This window comes from Musa acuminata, chromosome BXJ2-4, assembly GCF_036884655.1.
Source record: "Musa acuminata AAA Group cultivar baxijiao chromosome BXJ2-4, Cavendish_Baxijiao_AAA, whole genome shotgun sequence".
In the NCBI taxonomy this organism is placed as follows: Eukaryota; Viridiplantae; Streptophyta; class Magnoliopsida; order Zingiberales; family Musaceae; genus Musa; species Musa acuminata.
In genome coordinates this window covers 4249679-4274518 of record NC_088341.1, presented here as the reverse complement: position 1 = coordinate 4274518, position 24840 = coordinate 4249679, and the positions used below count along the sequence as shown (strand labels likewise).

At 37.8% G+C, this 24840-nt stretch overlaps 3 protein-coding genes and 1 long non-coding RNA gene across 6 annotated transcripts; 2 read left to right on the top strand and 2 right to left on the bottom strand.

Moving 5' to 3' along the window:
- Nucleotides 1-245: 245 nt before the first annotated feature.
- On the bottom strand, nucleotides 246-10536 carry LOC135582054 (serine/threonine-protein kinase BSK2-like). The gene is made up of 10 exons (XM_009397163.3): nucleotides 10311-10536; nucleotides 10002-10222; nucleotides 9763-9898; nucleotides 6871-7004; nucleotides 5602-5707; nucleotides 3843-3928; nucleotides 2975-3163; nucleotides 2730-2888; nucleotides 2113-2226; nucleotides 246-882 (listed from the first exon to the last, which is right to left on the bottom strand). Exons 1-10 carry the CDS (start codon nucleotides 10516-10518, stop codon nucleotides 631-633), a joined length of 1605 nt encoding a protein of 534 aa, XP_009395438.3. The 5' UTR covers nucleotides 10519-10536; the 3' UTR covers nucleotides 246-630.
- A 1579-nt stretch (nucleotides 10537-12115) lies between these two features.
- On the top strand, nucleotides 12116-19277 carry LOC103980696 (uncharacterized). 2 transcript variants are annotated; one of them, XM_009397162.3, is made up of 6 exons: nucleotides 12116-12648; nucleotides 15012-16208; nucleotides 16390-16562; nucleotides 17851-18069; nucleotides 18158-18311; nucleotides 18427-19277. In XM_009397162.3, exons 1-6 carry the CDS (start codon nucleotides 12174-12176, stop codon nucleotides 19113-19115), a joined length of 2907 nt encoding a protein of 968 aa, XP_009395437.2. In that variant the 5' UTR covers nucleotides 12116-12173; the 3' UTR covers nucleotides 19116-19277. The 2 variants fall into 2 exon arrangements, with proteins under 2 accessions (XP_009395437.2, XP_009395436.2); XM_009397161.3 differs by having other exon boundaries at nucleotides 15012-16262.
- Nucleotides 19278-19841: 564 nt separating this feature from the next.
- On the bottom strand, nucleotides 19842-20271 carry LOC135609581 (uncharacterized). The gene is made up of 2 exons (XR_010485808.1): nucleotides 20155-20271; nucleotides 19842-19966 (listed from the first exon to the last, which is right to left on the bottom strand). It is a non-coding gene; the product is annotated as an uncharacterized LOC135609581 (long non-coding RNA).
- Nucleotides 20272-20720: 449 nt separating this feature from the next.
- LOC135609579 (probable polygalacturonase) lies at nucleotides 20721-23491 on the top strand. Of its 2 annotated transcripts, none has more exons than XM_065102979.1 (6): nucleotides 20721-20877; nucleotides 21384-21746; nucleotides 22087-22207; nucleotides 22278-22452; nucleotides 22531-22601; nucleotides 22674-23491. In XM_065102979.1, the coding sequence occupies exons 1-6, from the start codon at nucleotides 20839-20841 to the stop codon at nucleotides 23378-23380; spliced, it is 1476 nt and encodes a 491-aa protein (XP_064959051.1). In that variant the 5' UTR covers nucleotides 20721-20838; the 3' UTR covers nucleotides 23381-23491. The 2 variants fall into 2 exon arrangements, with proteins under 2 accessions (XP_064959051.1, XP_064959050.1); XM_065102978.1 differs by having other exon boundaries at nucleotides 20734-20877; nucleotides 21366-21746.
- The last annotated feature ends 1349 nt before the right edge of the window (nucleotides 23492-24840 follow it).

The window sequence follows — 24840 nt, the reverse complement described above, 5'->3', positions numbered from 1 at the left end:
TTGACTAAGAAGTTAATTATGAGCTTTCTTATGAGTTTTCGATTTCATCTTTGCGTAGGAGTTGATGAATAAAGATTCAGATTACTGTTTTTGTTATTTATTCTTTACTACCTTTTTAAAAGTGATTTTTGATTGAAAATTCTGCTCCTGCAGGTTTTTTTTGGTTGTACACCTCAAATTGGAAATAAAATATTTTCTCATATATCCATACAGTGCAGATTACATTTTTTACTGCCCTTCAAAAATGCAATATCTGACCACCATGGTCCAAATATTAAGTTCAGTTAATTTTTGTACTTGTCCCAGTGGAGATTCATAGATTCTCATATCCATGCTACATATCCCACCTTTGTTATGATTACAAGCAGAACATCAATACGACCATAAATGAAGATTCTAATGCATTGTTTATGGAACTTCACTATAACTATATCATTCTTTCCCTCGAGATCCTGTACAATAAATCGGCTGGTTCCCTTCTCAGCATCGACATCCACATCCACTGTTGGGAGGCCGCATCTCCACTTTCTCACCAATAGCCTCTATCAAGTTACTACTCTCCTTCTCTTGACTACTGAAGATAAACATGTAGAACTGCAAGGAGACCCACGAGGGTTGAATCCATGTCATCTAGCCTCGCCAGCTGCTCTGCCTCTTGAGTTCCAAGGCGACCCCGTCATTGAGCATGTCCTGGGCATCGGTTTCCATTCCAAGTTTCGATAGGGATAGAGCTTGCAAGTAGAAGGCTACTGGCCATTCGGGCATACACACCTGCGCTTGCATGGCGTCTCTCAGTGCAAGCTCTGGTTGGCCATTCATCAAGTACGACAGGCCCCGCCTAGCAAAAACCGTGGCTGATGGAACTGACATCATTGCCACCAACTGGTTTTGTGGCAGACAAAAAGCAACTCTTAATCCATATAATCAAAGAAGTCATCAAACAGTAATCAAATGAATAATATATAGATCGTGACAGGCATAACATGATAGCAAAATGATAACAAACTCACCTATGAACTACATATGGACTATATCATAAAAGTGTTGAATTAGGAGAATTCCTGAAACTCATCATACATATGTTGCTCGACTCTTATCAAATTTTCAGTTTCCTTAATAGATAGAAGATACCGTTGAGCCTTCAATCACAAAATTATATTATTCACTTAGGCAACATCCAGTCGAAGGCACCTCACCGAGGGCTCATTGGCGCTTCGGTTTCACTTCGTCTTGCTTGAGCGCCTGGTCATGTTAATCCCAATTGTCATTCCTAGTCAATCCTGAAAATGGTTCTAATATTCAGACTATGGTTTTCTAGCTATGTCAGAAATTACAATGATTGAGAACACGTATCTATCCAAAGGTTCAACATTTAATATTTCTCGAATTAATATAGGCGGGAAATAATAACCTTGAAAGCAAGGTAAAAACTGAATTAAAATATATAATATGATTATTGATTATTTGGCAAACAATGGAAGGACAAAAAGCTAAATAATCTCATCATAAGCAGGATCGGAGTTATATTAGATTGTCATCTTTCTTACAGATTTTTTTTGGGTCTAACATTACTTTAGAGGTCATCTCCTTGGTTGCATGGACTACTTGATTATGAATCCAGCAACAACTTCGTACAGTTGATTCTGGATCGACAGTGATTTGCGAAATCTAATCACATCATTTCAAGAACTCTCTATTCTGAGTTTGTGCTACATGGTTAACCCCCATTTCGATGGAAGATTTTTGGATGATGAAACCTATTGCTTTTCATTTAATTTTTGCATATCAAACTTATCAAACAATATAGAGGTTATGGGAAAGAAAGTCTCAACAGTTATTAATACATCTGAGATTGGCTGACAATGAAAGTTGTTTGTGTCAAATGCCTTCACATTTATATTGGATACAACACCAAACAGCATGGAGGCCAACCAAGTGCATGCAAAGAACAACAAGGATAAACAAATACATAAGAAAAATAACCACAGACAATTAACAGAATTTTTCATTCAGGTTTAAAAATAAAACAATCTACCTTTCACAAAATTGAAGACTAAACTATTTCATGAAATAGTTCCTAAAGAGCAAAACATCACAGATGAAGAATCTAACCTGAGAATAATACTCAATAGCACTTTTGAAATCTTTATCTCTAAATGCAATGTCTCCAAACTTCTTTGTATTCAACATCTCTTGCACTCGTTGAGTCCATTCTTGAAAAGAAAGCTTTATTGACAATGAAAGGCAAAAACATATACACTGTAAGATTACCACGACCTAATAAATACCATTTTTGAAAAGAAATCTATAAGGTAACTGCAAGAAAATTATTGAATTGAAGCCCCGCAACTTTTGAACATAAAAGAGTGTCTTATAGGCATCAGGCAGAAAAGATCGTAATGGAAAATGGGAAAGCACAAATATGAATGATGTGGACTTTTACTATATTAAATTTCGTTTTTCATGTACAAGAAAATTTATATACATATCAAATAAGAGGTCAATAAGAGCACCTTAAAATATAATGACAAATATGTTAGTAGCCAATTAATATCACCAATTCATATATTAGTGCCAAGTATCAAAACATCTGAATCGAGGTGCAGGACTGGATATTGGTAAAGTATGCATATCTACAGCATGCTCATATATACACAAATGTATACATATATGCATCAGTTAGTGATATGCATAACAAAAATAAAGGAACAAAAAGCAGCAGCACTTACCTCATTTTCTGCACCTTCTTCATCCTTGTAACCTGTCTTGAGCAATATATCATGCACAGCAGTTAGGTCCATATTTACACAAGCCTTTCCAAGTGGAGCAAGCATTGTTGGTAGTACTTGTGTTGCTTTTGTTATGCCCATTAATACGTGCGATGGCACCTATATCATCACAAAGTTGGAATCTACACAAATCATAAAGCTATGAAGGAAAAAGTGGGCATGCAAGAAAATCATTCAAAGTTTACCTCTTTCTGATTTTGCAGAGGTTCCAAGGCAGAGAGAAGAGACTTAGAATTGGGCCGATCTCTAGCCTCAAACTGTAGACATGTTGAGGCTAATTCAACAAGCTTGGTAGCATCTTCATTAGCATATTGCCCCTCCAAGGATGAATCCATTATAAGTAACATGTTTTTTCCTCTAATAAGATCTAGAGCCTAGCAAGTGCCATCAGAAAACAAGTGTTACCAAATTACTCATTTTTCCTATAAAAGTTAGATGTAATTGAACATTTCTTGATTTCAAATTAGGGGATCAACCAAGGCAACTTCACATGAAATGTTTATAATCATTACAAGATTACAGTGGCACATAGATTTCTTTCGGAATGTGAACACCAAACAAAAGGTGCCAACAGAATAAATGTTCATTACCAAAACAATCTAATAAGAATTCATTACCACTGAACCAAAACTGAAAATGCACCAATATTTAAAGAATTTTAGTTCCTGATCATGACAACATGAAGCGAGAGAAGCAAACGATTGTCATGCTGTGAACCAGTAAATATTAAGGACAATATAAGCTAATTTTAATTCGTCAAGATAAAGATTTCAGGGATGATTCTAAGATTAATTTCGGACTTCACAAAAACATTAAAACTTGGCACTAAACTAAAGAAAAGCAAGGCCAATCTCAACATGTATCAGGTGCACCAGAAGTTTTCACGCATATTTTCCAGGACCTAGATAGAGAATGAAGTTGCTCAGTGTGCCCATTTGTCTACACTCTTTGTAACAATAAATAATGAAAGAATAACAATATTATCATGAAACTATGTATTAAAATTTTTCTAAGAACATGAGAACTACCAAACTCTGGTAACTTGAAACTTACATGACTAGGAGGAATATGCTTCCCACTCAAAAGATCCAAGAGAACTGTTCCATAACTATAGGTTACACTTTCTGGAATTACCCTGCCTGCACATATACATAAATCCACATAAAGTCCTATAAAAAGCTGATGAAGTTAGCATAACCACAAACTAATATCAAGAAGATTAAATCATTAAAGTATTAAAAAATGATCAAAAACCAAATATTTGACTTCGCAAAATGATAAACTATTGTGACATACTAAGCCAAAGTATTATATACTAAAATTTTCGTATCAGATACAAACATACCAAAATAAATCCAACAAAGAGGCCAATTCAATGGACATGTTATCAATGTCCAGAGCAAGGATGGAAATACTGGGCCGACTGGTAGATACAGCCTGATCCTTACCAGTCCTTCAGACGCACTATAATTCACAATAGAGTCACATCAGGGACACTGAACCACCTCTCTGGACTCAAGATAACCATTTTGGTGGTAGTAGCCATAATTTCAGATATGACATCAAATTTTGGATCAAATATATCATGTTTAGAACTTGTATCTACCTGTCTTCTTAAAAAACTGTGTGCAATTCATATCTAAAACATGTTTTTACTCATTATTCTTTGTTTTATTGACAAAACTCACCTATATCTAATAATTTAGGGCTCTAATCATGTAAAAAAATCATCAAAAATAAGTTTTATTTAAGAAAAGCTAGTTTAACCCAGTCCTTGCATATCAAGGCTTCTGTCAAATTTAATGTGAAGAGTGTCTGCCATTGGTTGATTTGATATTAGTAAGAGTGTTGTGGATTGAGTTGGAAAAGCTCATATTTCTTGTACTAATTTTATGTTTCTTCAATGCCCTAATTTCTTGTGGGTTTCTGTTTTTAAAAAACTTGTGGCAGGATGTATAGCATCTTGATCCCTTGAACGGGTTTTATTTACCAACCACTTTGCTTGTTACTTTGGAGTATCTTTGCAACCTACAGATATTTTTCACTTTGTAAATTTCCGCTAAAAAAGACCAGTCGTAAAGTTGGCTGGCTGGAGTTATCCTACAGAAACAGCAGAAGATAAATCTTGTGATAAGATAAACCATGGCCCATGGATTGCCATGCACATCAGCACCAGCAAATGTGCCATGTAATTATTAGCCCACATAAATTCAACCCATGTTGGAGGTGCTAACATATGGCTAGGATTAGTAGTTGCTTGTGCCAGCCAGAAAGCGAGGTGTTAGATATATAATGGCACACCCACATGATATTGCAATCCTTGCAAAGGCAACACCCAATAAACATTTTGTAAAGCAGAGATCAGGAATAATAATTCTGTTACGACAAAAAAAATGCAGATTTGGTAAACACAAAATGGTTGTACACAAGAACTTCAACACACTTTTAAAATTTCACTATTTAATGGCAGATACTATATTAACAGTTAAACAAGACAAAACAATTGAGAAAAGCTTATCTGTCATATGCTAATGTCACAACTCATGGTCAAATTTTCTGAGCTCATAAACTTTACTTTCAAAAATAAGTCTGACTTAGAAGCCCTATATAAGAAACTACACAACAGCTAAATCATGCATCATATGTACCAAAAGATATAGGCTTGCTTGCATTAACCTTAGAAGTGAATTAAATAAACAGGATCCTGCAATATATGGGTTAATACTAGATAGTTTGAATCCAGAACTCGTGGTAATTTCTGTGCAAGCCACAATCAACCACGAAAAATGGTAATCTGAATAAATCAATCTACCAGTGCGCATGAACTCTGGTGGAGTGTAAGCAAGATTAGTGCTGTAACTTTTTCCATCTCGGCTGTTTTTAATTAGACCGAAGCTAGACAAGCGAGGATCCCCATCCTGACTCAAAATAAAGATTAACAAGTTAACAATTAATGAAAACTAAGCAGGAAACAGGTTAAATACAAACCTAAAAAAACATTTCTTCTAAAGCATTGACAGAAAATAATATAAAATGGTGCAATTGTTTTAACCATGAATCCATGCGATCCTAAGCAAAATAAGTTCTATCAGTTACTGAAAACCGACTCTGACATTTGAATGTCAAATGAAGGAATTTGGAGTACAAGATGTGAACAGTACCTATAGCAGCAATGACAACAAACCTTTACGCCCAAAATTATTCAAGGTCAGCCAGGAGATACATTTTCACTGGTTGCTTGATCACATTAAGGGCAATTACAAAACCTAGGACTATTATGTTACCAATTTCTACCAAACATCGTTTAATCTTGATCTCTCTCCAACAGCTTATAGGTGCACTTGAATGCTACTTTGGCTTTCATGAAGCGTGATACATATTCTCTTCAGAATCATGGTTAACAAGATTATCCAATCCTGATCCAGATAAGTCCAATACCAATGATGACACTAATTCCAAAGACCAAGCCAAACCTAAACCAAACTGTATGAACCATGCTTGAATATATCTTCTGCTTCAATATCTCATTCATATTATGGGATTATTATTCTATTTACTCTCCTCATTGTAAAAGTGGACAAACTTTCCAAGCCACGACGCCTATAAAACCCATAAATCATGCATGCCTGGGTGCAAAGCTAGATGAAGTTAGCCTTAGAGAATAGGATCAGTTACTATGATTAACAAAAAAATTAAATCTGTGCAAATCGCCCAAAAGAGACGTAAGCCAAGCTGCCTGAGGTGGATCCATGATTATATAATTGAAGGCAGATTAAAAATCTTAAAAATGCTACATTAATAGCCTACCACTTCTATGTAGTATGTACTATGTACACACATATTTAAGTGGACATTGACTTAAAGCAATTATAGGCACATTTGTTCTAGCAGTTGCAACAAATGAGGAACAACCATTAGACCTAAAAAGAAAGAACCAACATATTAAAAATTTATTAGAAATATTACAAATATAAAAAGATGATGGTTAATAAAAGTAAATATAATCCTCTACTTCAACCGGTAATTATGAAATGCATGAAAATTAAAGCATCAATTTCAAACAACTTCAAATTTTGTATACCTCATCAAATAGAACTCTATAAGCATTTAGGTCATGATATATTCTCCGATTCTCAGTATTACAATGGTCAAGTGCTTGGGCAATGTAGTATGCCACCCTCACTCTCATCTGCCATGGTAATGGGTGCTTATCCCCTGCCAGCATTGTATACCCTCTTAGATTCATAGACTTAGCAAATCAACTTAGCATCTGAATGAAACTGATAAAATATATACTAGTCATTATATGTAAATTAGCAAGACTTAATTACAAGCAGTGTAAGAAGTAGCTAATGCAAGGATGGCAAAGACATCAAAATAAATATTTGTAATTTGGATATGTAACAAGCTACTCAGGGTTTAGATTGAATGTGGAAATTCAATAATACATAAAAAAAGTTATTTTAGATCTATATAGGAAACTCAAGAAGGTCATCGAGCACAACGGTGAAAGTAAACCAGAAAGTTAGAAGATTCTATGCCTTGATTGTGCACCAAAAGAAGCAAAAGATTGTATCACAGCCCAATAAGCACAAAGAAACTTGGAAGGTGTTGAAAAATTAACACATTTTTATGGAACTTCAAGGTTCAATTTTAAAACAAGATATAAAACTATCGTATCTGGATTACAGTTCAAAGTAACATTCATTCTCTGGAAAAGTGAATCATGTTCCTTGACTGTTTGATTCATAAGTTGTTATGTACGCTACATCCCCATTGGTTATTACTTATTAGTCCACTTATTCAGTGATCTACCACTATATGAGGGGGAAAAGACCTGAATATGCAAGTTGGATGGGTACATGTATTCACAACCAAGGCTCCCAACTACATTGAAAAATAAAGGACATCTTGAACTACGACAAAAAACACATAATTCTCATTATTTGTCGATGAGAAATTAAGCACAAGAATATGACTGTGCAATAGATGATTAAAAAGATTAACAAGATTTAACTAGCTTCTCGTCTTTCTCATGCAATGCACCTTGTCTCTACACTTTATCTATCTTTATCCATTGAAGAACTCAACAAGGTAATCCATTAAATTGACTAAGATTCTTATCACAGAGATCAACAAGGAAACAAACTCATGCACTTGACCAGCCTTCAAGTACAACAAGAAAAACAAACTTGGGCGAAAACAGAAGAAGATCAACAGCAGAAATGATGATAATTAATCAGGGAGCACATTCCACATTATTGTTCATCACTCCAGACTACATGAATCATGTTATACACAATATGTTGTTAAAAGGACACTGCATCTGTAATGCCCTTACAAGCATTCACTAGTTTGGAAGCACAAATGAAGTGATAAGAAACACTGAACACATGAGACATAAATTTATTTCAAACTGGGAAACATGCACCATCTTGTCATGCTTAACAAATAGAACGATGAGGATATATCTCATGCCACAAATAAATCAAGCCATTCATGAGCTTAATGGACTGAGCTCGAACCTCAAAAGAAGGCCAAGGTTACGAGTGAGTTCAGATTGAAAAGCAAGCTCATCAAAATCATAATATTGGCTCAAAAGCTTGGTTGGGGTTGGTCAATAATAAACAACCTTAGCTTAATCATGAATCTGAGGCCAAGATAGATATGGCAAGCAAATCTAGTACTTCTCAGATCATCAGATCTACCAAAAAGGCATTGAATCATTCTTAGGGTGTTTAAGAAAGTAATGCTTGCATCAACATAAGTCAAAGACTACATAAGAGATAAAGGTTTGTAATACTCTGCTAAAGCCTTTCAGAAAACCACTGCATGATAGCAACCAATGAAAATTACTGCCAACATAAATTCCAATCTCGTGGACTCCTTGGCCATCTAAAACATAGTGGAACAGGAGAAAGTGATTATAAGTTGAGTGAACCCAAAGAACAAGGCAAGAGAAGATGGCGAATTCTGTTGAAAAATTACGGTCTACGAAAGATTAAGAGCAGAGACAAGGATGAAACTGAAGTTATAAGAAAAAATAAAAGGTATATATGATCATGGAGGCAGCCATAAGTAACCTTTTTGGCAAAAATAGAAAAATTGAAATCAAGGGGTTAAAAGGTGTTTGAAAGACCAATTTAAGTGTTGGACGGACAGAGCTTCTTGTTACAGAAATTTCTATTGTGATATGTCCGTAATCTGGGCAAAAAATTTTGTCCACATAAAGCAGATAGTATGGACATAGGACAGTTATATGCCCAGTTAACTGGATTGTTTCATTGTTGGTTCTACTTTCAACTAGCTTTCATCAGGAATCAGTAGTGCACCCTATACAAGTCATCATAACCCATAACTGTTTGAAGACCCTTTCAATGAACTTCCTATCAACCCAATTTGGTCTCTCACTCTACGTGATCCAGTTTGACCCATCAAAGTCACTGTGCACTTTGTAAAAGTGTCAAGAGATGAAACTTCTTGTGCCTTCCACCAAAATCCTCCAGATTGTGTATGTTAAGCATAGATATGTTACAGCTCCCACCGAATGTCATTCATTATACTAATTACATAGGACTGTCGTGTTCTCTATGGTGTACATGCCGACAGAGGAGGATTTCCCTCCAGTATGGTGTGTCAGGCGTTCCACTTGTTCATCTCCTTTTAAAAGCTTCCATGTCTCTATTATATTGTCCTTCCAAAATTGGACAGCCATAATTAACACATCCTGCATAATGCATCTAATACTTCTATTCCAATAAAAAAATCCTTGAAATAGAACAAGCCAAGTCAACACACCAATATCTCCTTGATTATGAGGATCTAAGTTGACATAATCCATATTTAACAAAAATAACCGATAAGGCAAGGAGAAAAAACAGCTTTACTTATAAAGGCATTTCAACAACATCAAGTGATGTAAAGAAAGAAAAACCAAATCAACTGAAAATTTTATAGTCCAGTAGTATCTTACAGTGGAAGAGATGCTTGGACAATGTATCATTAGGCATGAACTCCGACACTAGAAGCCTCTCATCACCCACTGCACAGCATCCGATCAAGTTCACCAATCTTTTATGCCGCAACTTCCCCACGCCTGCCGCCTCCGCCTACACCAGTAGCATCAAGCATTAAACCCATTAACAACCAAACCTCTCCCGAACGGATCAAGCACCAAGCATCGAATCTGAAGGACAAGAGCAGAGATCCAACCACAAACTGCTGGGCGTCGGCCCACGACTGCTTCGAGAACCTCTTCACGGCCACCAGCCGGCCCCCCTCGAGCTTCCCCCGGTACACCACGTTCGGCGCCTTCTCGCCGCTCTCGGAAACGATCGTCTCGGGGCTGAACCCTTTGGTGGCCGCCCTCAGCTCAGCAAGCCCGTACTCCTTGAACACCGGCACCTGGTCCTGCTCCCTCGTGTCCCCATTGACTACCAAGATCCACCACAAAGCAAAATCACCAAACTATATACACACGCAGCAGAAGATCAAGATAAAAGTCGAAGGGGTGAAACGTACGTGGATCTGTCTTGACGGCGACGAGGGACTCGTCGTCGGGGGACTGGACGTTGGTGGTCTTGGAGTGGAAGCAGCCCATCTCCAACGGCGACGGTCCGAGCCCTAGAATCCCATCAGCTTCGGAGGGGCCGCGGAAGGCGGAGAGAGAGTGAGCGCAGGAAGAGAAGCAGGCGGTAGAGCTGATGCAGTGGGACCCGCTTTGGCTCATGTACGAACTCCAAAGGAAGAGAACTGACGGCGAAGCACGTGTGATGGATAAAAGGACGACGGGCCAATTAATTACAGTTGCAATTAATTACGGGCCTCCATGTAAAAGTACACACTAAGTTCTATTTTCGATTTCAGTCCTCTAAAATATATATATTTGAGTATATACCCATGCGATGCACACCTAAAATTTCAGAAAATACGTGTAATGTAAATAGAAAATTTGGAGGGATAAAATATAATTTATAAATATGTAAGGTTAAATTCATAAAAAGGGCCCCTATGTTCATCTATTTTTGAGTAACGTTCTCTGTGAGGGATAGGTTGTATATTTGATTTATATTTACTACTTGATTATTCTTTTAACTAATAATTATAAAACTAATTATTTAGATTTACCTATTGCAATTAGAAAGACAAATCAGTGAATCATTCACCTTTTAGCCTATGGGTGCATGCACAAAGGGTCATTTTTCTTACTTCACATGGAGGTATTATAATGTTTTCTTCCCACTTAAATTGACTCATCAAATCACCTATAAATTAACTCAAGTCTATCTATTTTGATGTGAAACTAATATATGGGGAACTACAAATAAACGTGGGGTGTAACAACATGTAATTGGGTTTTATATTTTTCATGCATTTTAATTATATTATTAATTTTTTTAATTATTGCTTGCATTTTCTTTTTTTTTAATGTTTTGTGTTGATTATATTTTTAGTTTCATGCCACTTTTAAGTCTATTGAATTGAGCCATAAAAAAATTAAAGAGGGGAAAGTGATGGAAAAAATAAACTTTTTTATGAAAAATAAAAAAGTGGGTTTTGTGGTTTTAAAAAAAGATACTTTATGGTAAAACCTGAATAATAGAATATTTTTAAGTAATTATACATATACTATTTTTTTTATAAAATACTTATATTTTGAGTATTTCTCAATTGGCACCACTAATTTTGATTTTTCTCAAAGAAAAATAACCAACTTGCTCTTTAGAAAAATTTTCCTCTATTATTTGATAGTGTTCTTTTTCACTTATTATAGTGTTTTGACTATCATAACAATGTAAAGCCTATTTGAGAACATGATGAAATCAAAAAAATACTAAAATGATATACTATATTAAAAAATAATAAATATCTATAATAATTTAATAATAATTATCTAAGTAAAAATTAATTTCTTATAATATTTTGACTACTATAATAAAAACATTGTAGAATCTACTAAAAACACTATAAATAATATAAATTGACTACTAACTTCAATCAACTACAAATCTAAAAATATAACATGTAATGATATATTAATAATGATAAATAAAAATTTAATATGATGTCACTAATAATATTTAATTTTATAATAATATTTACTGTGGTTTTAATACTAAACACTATTGAAAATATTATAAATGAATCGAATAAAAATATTATAATAATTTAAAACTAATAAAAAGATAAACAAAAAATTTTAAATAATATATTTTAAAATTGAGGATAACACACTCATATATATATATATATATATATATATATATATATATATATATATATATATATATATATATATATATATATTCCTATTTCTTCTTCTTGCACTTGCGTTGCCTGCCTGAGCCGTCGGTTCGGCCTCCTCTCTCTCTCTCTCTACCCGCGATGATACGCGCCGGCGGTGCCTCTTACCGCAACCACCGACCGCCGCCGCCGCCTCCTTCCCCTCCGTCTCGTCCTCCGCCTCTACCGCCGAATCCCTCGTCGTTGTCCACCCTCTCGCCGCTGGCTCCCCCTTTCTCTCTTGACCACGTGTTTCCCTCCCCACCGTCGTCCTCCCACCACCATCCTCTCCCGCCCCAACCTTTTCCAGCTGCCGATCGGCCATCTGCCTCCCGATTGCCCTCCCGCACCGTCGCCTCCCCGGCCGCTGGCTCTATCCGTTCCCAGCCGAGCTCCGTCGGTGATTCCTACTACTCCCACTATTATTCTAACTCGCAGCTGCTGGCGTTTGATGATTCATTCAGGCATTCTTCGGCCTACTCGAGAGATGGGGCTGGCCCGTGGAACAGGCCGTCGGATGAGGAGGTAGGGCTTGGAATGGATTCCGATGCGTACAAGATGCCACCTTTCCAGGAAGGTAATTTCTTTCTTTCTCTCCCATGAATACGGATCTTTCTTTAATTTATTTTCTATAGAGTGTGATTTAGTGTTTTTTTTTATTGGAATTTGCCATTATTCGACTTGGATCATTTAGAGCTATTTAATTGTGCGTTTGGGTGATTTAATTGTGTTCTTAAGTTAGTACCTTTTTCTTGATGAAGTTGATTTGTATTCTGATCTTGGTTAAAGTTGTAAACTTCGATGCTGTCGCGAACTAAGAAGTTATAGGAAGTAGGGTGATGCTGGACCGTCTTAATCAATTTCTAAGAATCATAAGTTTCTGTACTACAACATCTATATTTTTTACTTTAAATTCATACATTGCCCAAGGGGGAAGAAAAAGAAAATCAATAAAAAATGGAAGAAATCAATTTTTTACCCTGGAAGTCACTATATTTGGTGATTGGAAGACCTGGCATGCTTTACAGATTAGAATGTTGGTTGCATGAAAGGCTAGTGTTGCAAAGGTGTGCCGATTGAGATGGATAACTAGTATTACAAGGGAAACAATAAAAAAAATTATTGTTGTCATGGTAACTTACGGTCAGATCTGGTTGTTGATAACATGATAAATATCATTGAAAATAATCAGGCATAGTAGAAGTGTATCATTACTTGCACCAACTGAAGACAAATTATGAGTCAAATTAGGTTAAGAGTTCTTAAGTGGAGAAAGATCAAATAAGATGGAACCATAGTGAAAAAAAGACAAGTGGCACTTGAACCACTTGGGGATGTGGCCATAACAAAATGAATGAAATGAGTGGATACTGTAGTATGCTTCCTAGATAATAGGCGCTTAAGAACATTTTGTAGCTATCTTCTATCTTACTAACTGAAGATTCTAAACTGAGTTATTTTTTTTTGTTTGATAAGAGGAATATAATATAGTAATAAAATTCTAGTATTAACTTAATGGTCGAATGATTTCTCTATACAGTACTGTGGTCATGCTGAACAGAATCAAAAACTCTATTCCGTAAGTGTTTTACTGGCTTAGGCTTCTTTAAGTGAGTCAAGCAGTTGATCTGGTAGCATATCCTGGATTTATGTAGATCATCTAAAATTGTGCTGGTTCATCTCAGCCTTCTTAACTGGTGCTTTTAACATTTAACTTTCTGTTTTGAATCCAGTTTTAGAGAAGCCTTAAAGGTTGTTATTTGAGACTTACCTTTCAGCTACTACTTTGTAATCAAAGGCAACAAATACCCATGTGTATCCACATGTGGTCCATGCCTTCAAATAAAAGGCAGGTGGGTAAGGGAAGTGAGACAAGTACACCAATAACGAAACTATTTTCTTATTTAAAATTAAAAATTACTTTAAACTGTTAAAATTTTGTTTTAAGCTTTTAAAATTCTATGTTTTTAGGTAAACTTGAAGGCTTACACTTTTACCAAATTGTAAATAATTTCTAAGCAGTCTAAAAAGTATCATTATTTTTTTTTGGCACTTTACTATTGTAAATTCTGGAAAAAAAAGTTATTTATGTTTTAATACCGTACCTGCTGTAACCATTCTTGTGTTAAGTGGCAACTACTCAGACTATTAATGATGCTATGGTAATGACTATTACCGTATTGTTCCATCAATAATATATTATTTATTGGTAAAGATGTTATAGTAGCAGTTTCATGCATGGGTGGTTTAGAATTACAATCTTGATTTGCAATCAAGTTACATCAAGGATCTGGAGTCACCTCTCATGGATTTAAGGTGATCATTTTGTCATATGACATTAAATTTTTACTCAATATATCTTGTTAGGATTTTTCTAGACATTTTTTCTTTATGTACAATTTGTAACTCATATCTAAAGTATGTTTTCATTTATCATCCACTCATTCCTAGTCAAAACTTATATATATTTACTGAATATCTCTCACACATACCAGACCTTTACTGGTCTAGCGAGGGACCAGTATGGGCCTCAGATCAGAATTTGAAACCTTAAGAGAAACAATATAAAACTTAAAGAACATTTATATAATAATTTTCCTTTCTAGCTATTAAATGTATCGTAGCTCTTAGATATTGTCATCTTTAAACTCTAAACCTACTATGGTATTACTATTAATCTTTTTTATTTTATATGTGTGTGTGTGTGTGTGTGTGTGTAACATTTTATGTGCCATAGCTTGAGATTTTGTACCCATTAAGGTTTCTTTCTCTTCAAAGTGGACAGTCTGGACTATTCACGTTATTATGTAAACAAATATATTGTACTTGAAGATGTTTACTTGTTCTATAATGTCTATCTCATAACGTTCTTTAAAGTTGAAAGATGACGCATAGCACTAATGTATTATTTTCTTGGATTAACATTTTGCCATCTTGCAGGTGATGGCCATAACTATTATGACAATGATTCTTATGGTGTCTGGCATGGAAATTCACTGACTGGAGAAGTACATTTTGGGTCTCAAAGTTGCGAATGGCTACAGGATAAGCACCGAGAGAGCTATGAGCAAGATATGGCATCCTGTTATACCATTTGTAGTGCTCCATTCTCAACCCCAAGTGCTTTACTTGAAGAAATTCACGGCTCTGGGACAACAGACTCGACCTCTAGGATGGATTTACATGATACTTCTGTTCCAAACTCCACTTATGATAGATATATGGCACAACTTGACTCATGTTCTGTGAATCCACTGGTTTTCTACCCAGCTGCAACATATCCAACTCCGAGCCAAGTATTTGCACCATCAAACTTAAGAACTAGTTCAAACTTCAATTGTACTTCGTCATGTGCGATGGTCCATCATGAAATACCGTATAAGACCAATGATCCAGTAATTAAACCTTCTAAGCTAAAGGAGCCTAACCTCGATCAAAACCTTGGGAGCAAAGCGGCTTGTGATGAGAAGAGTGGACAAGATTACAACATAATGAAGAGTATTGTCTCACCTGTGAATTCTGGAAAAGAATTTCCTTCTGGCAGTAATACAGCTAGTGAAAGTCCTTTTAATCCTGCGGTGTTGAATCCTGGGTTGAGATTAGAAAATTTGGTGACTCCTGATGCTTCTCCATCTATGTGCAATTCTGTGGAGCCAGATAAATCCATGAAAAATTCTTTAGAAGCACTTGATCAGCATAACCTTGCCGTTGACTCGCCATGTTGGAAAGGAGCTCCAACCTTTTGGCAGTCACCATTTACTGTTGAAGAAATGCTTGTTCAGAAAGCCCTTGACGAGTCAAAAAACTTTGATGATCTATGTCAAGATCGAAAGCACCTTTTTGAGGGTGTTGGAAACTCGAAAGATTCTGCAGAACAAGTTGGAAGTTTGATTTTTAATGAAATGAAACAAAGTTCAATTTCTGACAAGCCACAGTGCTCATCAGTTTTATCATCAACTAGACATGAGAAGCCTGAAAATTCAAACAAAAAGTTGTCTGACTATAGAAAAGGTGACAATGGAACCAGGGTTCTGATCGATGATTCCCCTGAAGAACAAATGAATAAAACAAGTGAAGTCGAGAGAAGGGATTCTGAAGTACAAGATGTCGGTGCTGCAAGAGTTGTTGGAACAGAAGGTATTGCAGTAAATAAATTATCACCAGAAACGTGTATTGATGATCACAACAAAGGTCTTGTTTCTCAATTCGATGGTTTCTTGTTCTGCTGATTTGATTTTTTAACAAAAGTTTTGTCCAGAGAACTTTTTTGCTTTTTGTGGCATATTTGGATTATGCGTTCGTTTCTTTTTCCCTTCAGGCTCATGTTCATCGCCACTGGAAAATGTAAAGGAGCTTGTTAAGACAATACATAGTTCTTCAATAAAACTATTATCTACCAACTTCATGGGTGATGATCAACTGGAACCACACGACTACAGGCTTCTTCACTCTGTGATTAACAATATTGCACTTGTCCTCAAGGACAAGAAGGTACGTTGACTTTTTCACAGTCCGATTAAGTACAGCTAGTAGAAACAGATGCAAATTGCATCTGATGCAATCTCTTCATTGTTTAGCTGGGAGTATTAGAATTCAGCAATAGCCATGGAAATAGATTAAAGCATCTAACAGGTTGTCCAAAGGGATTTCGAAAGATGGCTGAAAGAAAAATCTCTATTTGATTGGGCTTCTTACTATACCCTATAAATTCCATTGGTCCCAAAAATGAGATGCATTTTATTCACTTAGAGATCATGTGCTTATTGTATATTTGTAAAAGGAATTAAAGGTAGCTTGTAGCTTCAGTATAACAATTGCAAATGTACTTGAAAGTAGAGGCCATATGTAGGAGAAAGCATATGAGAGCCAAAAAAGACCTTCTTTTTGCTTTTATTATTTGTTTGTAAGGTTAGTTCCATTTAATCATTTTCTTTTCTGATTCCTTGGGGCCTTTATTATGAAATTTGTTAGCATATAATTGCCCTGGATTCAATTGCAGTAGAAACAATAGACCTATTTGCTGGCATAAGATATCCTGCAAGTAACTTACCTCGGTATCTTTTTACAAGGATGATCATCTTGGGTTTTGAAGTATGTTCCATACCTTTTACTTCATCTTTCAAATGTCTTTCCAGTTTCTGTCGTTCTGCTCAGGTCATCATGTGGATGTTTGTGATGGTCTTGATTGTTGGTCGTAGTGACGGCTGACAAAGGATGGTTGGTAGTGGCTATGGATTAGGAGGCAGGATGAGGTCAACTAATTATATTCTCTGTTGGTATTTATAAGGCATTTGGATTGTAGTAATGATTAAGTTGCAGCTTAGACTTTGATGATTTTCTTCCACTATAACTGAAAATTTTATGAAGTAGGCTAGTTGTTGAATGACATGGGCAATAGGTTTGAGACAGAGTAGTGGATGAATTAATCTTTCATCTCTCAGCACTTTTTATAAAAATTGTGTTCACTTAAATTTTTGGTTAAATTTCTGTACATATGCACGATGGAATGCTTTGTATCCAAAATTTCTTGACCCATATTGATTGAAGAATCAGTAAGATTATATTAAATATCTCTTTCATCCTTCTGTTAGTCTGCCTGTACATTCTGATATTTTGTAATTTTTGGTCATTTAGCCTGCATCTAATTTCATGTTTTTTTGTCCATATTACCACATATTCCATCCATGTGCTATAGGCATCCTTGTTTTTGCACCAAGATGTTTTTGTTTCCTTTTATGATGAATAACTTGTTAAGTTGATGATAGGTGGTCTTTTGCAGGGTTCTGTTGGTTGTACTCCTCGTTGTTCGGGTATAGAGGCTGCTTGGACTTGCAATAGATGTTTAGATGCTGATGATGTAAATCAGAGCAACATGGATCATACGTGCAACATGCAGGGAAAGATACATTCTGTTGGGTGCAATAATGTTAATAGTGAGTTTGACAATTTTGTTGAGGGCTGCAATGCAAATCTCGGGAAAGTCTATGGCATGACCCAGGTAAAATTTAGATGCATTTGAGATAGTCTTCTAATGATTATATTTAATCATTAGCTTTTACATTTTTCTGCATTTCACAAATGTGTAGGCTATTGAGAATGCTTTATCAAAAATTCCCTCTGAAAGAGAAGGGGATGCACGGACACTGTTGTATAAGAATCTCTGGATAGAAGCAGAAGTTGCAACGTGTAGATTGAAGTATGAACTTCAACTTACTCAAATGAAGATTGAATCAGAAAACTGTAAGCACCAGCCACAAATTGGCGAAGCTTTTGGTCTTTTCTGTAACTTTTCTGATCATCCACCACCGTCTCTCTTTTCCATTCATAATGATGTTTATCATTTTTGTATTTTTAGTGAAGCCCGTTCAGTCAGGCATGTCATCAAGCCTGCCTTCTGCACATGATCTTCAGGTGAATGATTCACCTTTGAAGGCCAAAGGAAGTTTGTCGGGTGTCATTTCTCCCACTTTGGATGGTGAAGAAATAGGAAGTTGCCAGCTTCCTCATGAAGCATCATCGACCCATGAATTGAACAAGTCAGAGGATATCGAATCATCTGTGATGGTTCGATTCAAAGTTCTCAAGGATCGGATTATCAGCTCTAATTACAGAAGCATGGAGGAACAAGGGACACTTGTTGACTCTGATACCGGAACATGCTCAGATGCAAAAGAAAATGCGCCTGGTTCTCCAGATGTTGCAGATAGTTCTGGCACGAAAGACCGAATAAATCTTGCAGATTTGGGATTCGTGGAGGGTGTCGTGCAGCCGTATGACACACACAAACCTAGGCCTTGGTTTTCACTTTCGGAGACCAGATTTGACATGCAGCCTCCTCCTGCTGTGACAAGCGACAGCGAAATAAGGCCAGGTTTAGATACTTCAAAATATGAAAATACCCGGGAGGTGTTCTCCGGCCCTTTAAATGGATCACTGATTCAGTCATACATGACATACAAGCAGGGGAGCTGGTCTCTTACTGGTGGACATATAAACCCTTCATTTGAGTGGGAGCATGTCCCGAGGGAGGAATCCACACAGTAGCAGTGCCTTAATCATGAAAAATAATCCTACTTTTGTTGAAGTGGATGTTTTGTGAATAACAATAGAACATTTGTGGCTTATGTTTTGGAACATGTGATACTGCATATTGATAATATGAACAAATTTGTGCAATCAAATCATCATTTTATGTGTCTTTTGGAAGATCATTACGTTTAGAATTTGAGACCTGTTCCTGGGTGATGTCAACTAATGTAGATCGAATGGTTGCTTGTGTTAAATCAGTAGGCTAGTTTCTTTCCCGGCATTGAGAAGGGTTGTTTGCATGTGGATGTTTGCTGCCAACCTCATGGATTACTGGCTAGATTTATGAACTTGGGAGTCTTTTGAGTTGGCTATCCTTCAATATAGTTTCGAGTCCAAATTAAGGATGGTTAGGAGATCAATGGCTCATATGATGTAAATAATCTCATGTAGAACAAGAAAGAGAGATTTGAAATATGAGAAAGTGAACTTCTTTTTTTCTTTTATTGAAAATAATTATAAGCTAACGGCTAAATGATAAGAATGCGTAATTAATCATCCCAATCTCCAATAACCCAATTAATGGTCTCGAATTACTAACACATGAGTTATTAAATATTATTTTTAGAATTTATTAGCTTCCACATGGAAATATGTCTTAAAATTTACTAAATGCTCTGCTTCGACTTCTCGAGAATGTGCACATCCAAACGACAAATACCAGACAAACAACAGCCATCAAATCGAACAAAGGAAGCAACGCGTGAGAGATAGAGTCAAATGCTCAAGACAATGGAGCGGGCGATTAAGCCTGTGGCTGGTGACATGACTCCCACCTCGGCACCCACAGTCGCAGTCTTTTTGCCCACCTACAAGATAAGATGGAAGATGGCGATAGCGTGCATAGAAGAAAAAGAGGCATCAGTTGTTTGCTTTAATGACTAACAGATCACGAAGTGCTCCTCCCTTTGCTCACGCGCAGGACAAAGAGCGGCGGCACCGAACAAAAAGAGGGAGTCGGAGGTGCGAAGTGCTTTTGTTTGGTTGGCTGCCTCACCTCTCGTCTTTTGCGCAGTCGCCCGCTCTCGAGTGGGGCGGTTTCTGCGAGTGCTGCGCATGTGAGTGAAGCGGGAGGCGTAGTGGTGGGTGGAGCCTCCTCGTGCTCTCCTTGTCGGAGCCATGCTAATTAAATCATAGCGGGGCGGGACACGGGCGCGCTTGCGGACGGGGGAGACGCTACTCACGGGCTGAGGTCGCTCTCGGTGTCAGAAATCCTCACCGTCGAGCGTGTGATGCTTTCCGTCGTTTTCTCCCATGGGAGTCGAGTAGGTTGATCATAACCTGTTCGATGAAATGCGGAAGAGGCAGCACCATAATATTCACTGGCTATTTAGTAGTATTATTAGTAATCCCAAAAGATTAGTCGTTAGAAAATACCTCAAAAAAAAATCCAGTATTTTCTTTTGGCAACACGACATGGAAACTGCAGCAATCTGTTCATGAGAGCACGAGTGTTTGGTGCAGATGTTGTTATGAGTGGAAAGGAGTTGAGTTGATGAGAGCAGTGTTATTGTGATGGGTTTAGTGGTGGATACCACCAAATGAGACGTCGCCTATAAATGTGCTCCATTTGGCCGCTTACTTCCATTGCCAACCCAGTCGCTGCCTTCTGCGCGCGGTTGCTGGGGAAGACGACTTCCGCGCCCGTCTCCTTCATCTTTCCTCTGTCCTCCTCCGGCAAATGGAGTTGCAGAGGCGCAGAAGCATCTCGCTCCCGCAGGTACCGCCGTTGTCATCACCACTGCCACCCCTCCCTTTCTTTCTTTTCTGTGGCAGGATCGCCGTCCTCTTTCACCGCTCCATTCGGCAATTAGCCATGTTCTTGTTCTTTTGCCTGGCTTAGATCGAAGCCACTGTAATGTCTCCGAAGAACTTCCCATTCTTCGTGTGAAGGATGATGCGAAGAAGCGGAGCAACTTTGGTGCATTGCGTTCTCGTTCATCTCCTTCCGGAGTACCTCCTCAAAAATCCCTTTTCCCCCCTAAAAAGAACCATTTTTCCCTGTACACAGAGAAAAACTGGAAATTTATCTCATGACGTTTGATCTTTCATCTTCTTGAGTTCGATACAGGATGAAATCTACGCGAAAAGCATTTCCTTTAAAGATCTTTCTTTCTTTTTTCGGAAGGATCCGTTTTTCGCATTTATATCCTTCGAGAAACCAGAAATTTCACTCGTTGAATCTAATTTTTCTTCTTACTCCTTGAGTTCTTCTCTCGCAACCAGATTCTGGCGACATGGCTGCTTCTAATGGCGGCGTACACCGGACCGGCAGAGTCCATCAGAAGGACGAGCCGCTTCCACGGGGAGGACGAGGGCGACGGCAGCGGGGCGGTGGAGGCGTTCAAGTACTCCGCCACCGCCTGCCGGGCCCACACGGCGTCCCTGGAGGACTTCGGCGGGGTTGGCGACGGCGCCACCTCCAACACGGAGGCGTTCTCCGCTGCGGTGACGCACCTCAGCCAGTTCGCCTCCGACGGCGGCGGGATGCTCTTCGTCCCCGCCGGGCGGTGGCTCACCGGGCCTTTCAACCTCACCAGCTCCTTCACCCTCTTCCTCCACCGTGACGCCGTCATCCTCGCCACACAGGTAACTCACCGCCTGCGTTCCCCCTCCCCGCCCCACCATCCTCTCTGTTCATTCCTTCGAATGAGTAACACAGTTTGGAGGACTCAAAATCTAATCATTTAAGAACATATAAATAAATAAATAAATAAAAACCATAACACCTTTTGCTTCTTCTTTTTTTCTTTTATTAATCTATTCTTTCTCTTTTAATTCTCAGTTTCATTCAATCAATATCACATTTATCCTTCCAGATTTTAATATTGCACATATATATATAAATATATATATATATACACATATATATCCTTCCAAAAAGATAGATTATGCATACATAAGCCCTGCAAATCTACTACTGGAACAGGACATGAACGCATGGCCAATCATAGATCCCCTTCCCTCTTATGGCAGAGGGAGGGATGCCGCTGGTGGAAGATACAGCAGTCTCATTGGAGGATCAAACCTCACCGATGTTATCATCACAGGTCTGCTGCAACCTTGCTTCTAATCTCCAAGAAACTACACAGATTATGATTCTTCTCTCCCAAATTGCAGGGGACAATGGAACCATCGATGGGCAGGGCGCCTTCTGGTGGTCCAAGTTCCATGGCCACAAGCTCAAGTACACGCGAGGCTACCTCATCGAGCTGATGCACTCCGACCAGATCTTTATATCCAACCTCACACTCCTGAATTCTCCTTCGTGGAACATCCATCCGGTCTACAGCAGGTCTGTTCTGTTCATCTCCTCAGCTAAATTCCCTAAACATTTCTATGGTTTGCGACTGAAAGCAGTCGATCGATGCAGTAACATCGTTGTTTCCGGGATCACGATCCTTGCGCCGGTTCATTCTCCCAACACTGATGGGATCAACCCGGGTAGGCACTCGTGCTGCTCCTACCACTTGTTTGCAGAAATGTCAGGCTCTCATGTGCTTCTTGATGTCGCAGATTCCTGCTCCAATGTGCGGATAGAGGACTGCTACATCGTCTCAGGCGACGACTGCGTCGCGATAAAGAGCGGGTGGGATGAGTACGGCATCTCCTACGGCATGCCGAGCCAGCACATAGTCATTAGACGGCTGACGTGCATCTCGCCGACCAGCGCGGTGATCGCGCTAGGTAGCGAGATGTCCGGGGGGATCCAGGACGTGAGGGCGGAGGACATCACCGCCATCAACTCGGAATCCGGCGTCCGGATTAAGACGGCGGTCGGAAGGGGCGCTTACGTGAAGGATGTGTACGTGCGACGGATGTACCTGAGCACGATGAAGTGGGTGTTCTGGATGACGGGCAACTACAAGTCCCACCCGGACGACAAGTTCGACCCCAACGCGATCCCTGTAGTGGACGGGATCAGCTACAGCGAGGTGACGGCGTACAACGTGACCATGGCGGCGAGGCTGGAGGGGATCCCCAACGCGCCCTTCACCGGCATCTGCATCTCCAACGTCACCGTGGAGTTGAGGAAGGCGAGGAAGCTACCGTGGTACTGCGCCGACGTCGAAGGGGTCTCGAGTGGGGTGTCGCCTGCGGCTTGTGCGTCGCTGGCGGATCAGGGTGACGGAGCTCAGCCGTGTCCGTTCCCCACCGACGCCTCGCCCATGGACGACGTCCAACTCCAGGAGTGCACGTACGTGAAAGCCATCAGTGCTTGACGTGTATGCTGCGGCTTCCTCATGCTTGATGTTGGCATGAAGGTCTTACAACAGTCAACTATTCCTCCTCCTTTGCAATGTCAACAAAATGGAATTATTGAAGATATAAAATGCAATAGTTATTAATATAAAAATAAAATTTAGAATGCAATGAAAGAGTGTTAAAAAAGTGATGAATATAATATAATGATTTCATAATGGGATCTGTATCTGAAAGATTTCATAATGGGATCTATATTTCAGTGATCATACTCAACTCAACCTGAAGATGGAAACAAAACCAAATGGGTATCATCCAAACCATTCTCAGACTAATAACCGAAGCAAATTCTACGTCTGATTAGATAGAAACTAAAATTGGACAATCTTTTAATTGAAATGCAAAGAAAGTTCTTAAAAATTTTGTCTCGAACTTATAGTAATTGGCTATCAAAATTCTTAGTTTAACTTATAGTTCTATATGTTGTGAGCGAAATTAGAGTGGCTTTAAGGATTACAAAATATTTTTGTTTCAATTAATCTTTTTTTTAGATAGATGTGTTAGTATATATTTTTTAATTATACGACACAATAGATTCACACAAAGAGAAAAAATCGATTAGAGTATCAATAATTACATGATCTAGTTTATATAAGGTATTATCAGAAGATTCGTCATGATTTGTAAAATATCATTAATCCAATCTCATTACAAGATATTAATGATTCAAATGAGTGGTTTGCGGAAGAAATGAGTGTAAAGTTACAATATGTCAAAAACTATATTATATTTAAAGATGAGAACTTGAGATGAGAAATGTAACAAATCTCAGGAGTTAAAAACTACAAACATATACAAGACAGATGACGAAAGCAAAAATGAGTACAGAAGCCTCAAGTTTATCTTCTATCATTATCAAAAAGAAGAAAACATATTTTTATGAATATGGACAAGAGGAAAAGAAAGATGATATATATGAGAATGACGATGTTAATTATGATAAATTTAATGTAAAATCTTATTGTTTTAAGTCTTTTGACATCTTTATTATTAGAAGATGAATAATGCGACTTGATACCTTAGATCTTTTTAATTTAATATTATATTTTTATTTATATAATTATATTTATCAATTATAATATATATTTTATTATATTTAATATTTCAAAACATCTTGAATATTTTGGGACCTGGACGCTTTTTAACGTCTAGTACTTTTCAAATACCTGGTATGAAGGGCAAGGGCAGTACATGATTTATTTGGACACCCAATTCCATCTAGTGAACAAAGATTTAACTACCATCGAATCTTCATGTAATTTGGAAAAGGAGATCATTATGCCTGTGATATGATTGTAGATTATGATATCAAAAGATAACTAGATAATGTGGTATGGAATAAATGAGCAGTATGAGTCTATGCAAATATAGATAACTCAATGAACTGCCAAAACAGTTTGTATTGGGTGCATGGAAGAAC

Coding starts and splice junctions, on each gene's coding strand:
- LOC135582054 (XM_009397163.3), bottom strand. CDS start 10,518: ATGAGCCAAAGCGGGTCCCACTGCATCAGCTCTACCGCCTGCTTCTCT. Junction 5,708..6,870: donor ATAGAGTTCTATTTGATGAG/GTATACAAAATT, acceptor ATTTTGAGTCAG/GATGGGGATCCTCGCTTGTC. Junction 2,227..2,729: donor AAGAAGGTGCAGAAAATGAG/GTAAGTGCTGCT, acceptor TTGTCAATAAAG/CTTTCTTTTCAAGAATGGAC.
- LOC103980696 (XM_009397161.3), top strand. CDS start 12,174: ATGATACGCGCCGGCGGTGCCTCTTACCGCAACCACCGACCGCCGCCG. Junction 16,563..17,850: donor TTGTCCTCAAGGACAAGAAG/GTACGTTGACTT, acceptor GGTCTTTTGCAG/GGTTCTGTTGGTTGTACTCC. Junction 18,312..18,426: donor GAAGATTGAATCAGAAAACT/GTAAGCACCAGC, acceptor TTGTATTTTTAG/TGAAGCCCGTTCAGTCAGGC.
- LOC135609579 (XM_065102978.1), top strand. CDS start 20,839: ATGGAGTTGCAGAGGCGCAGAAGCATCTCGCTCCCGCAG. Junction 22,453..22,530: donor ATCCATCCGGTCTACAGCAG/GTCTGTTCTGTT, acceptor CGATCGATGCAG/TAACATCGTTGTTTCCGGGA. Junction 22,602..22,673: donor CACTGATGGGATCAACCCGG/GTAGGCACTCGT, acceptor TTGATGTCGCAG/ATTCCTGCTCCAATGTGCGG.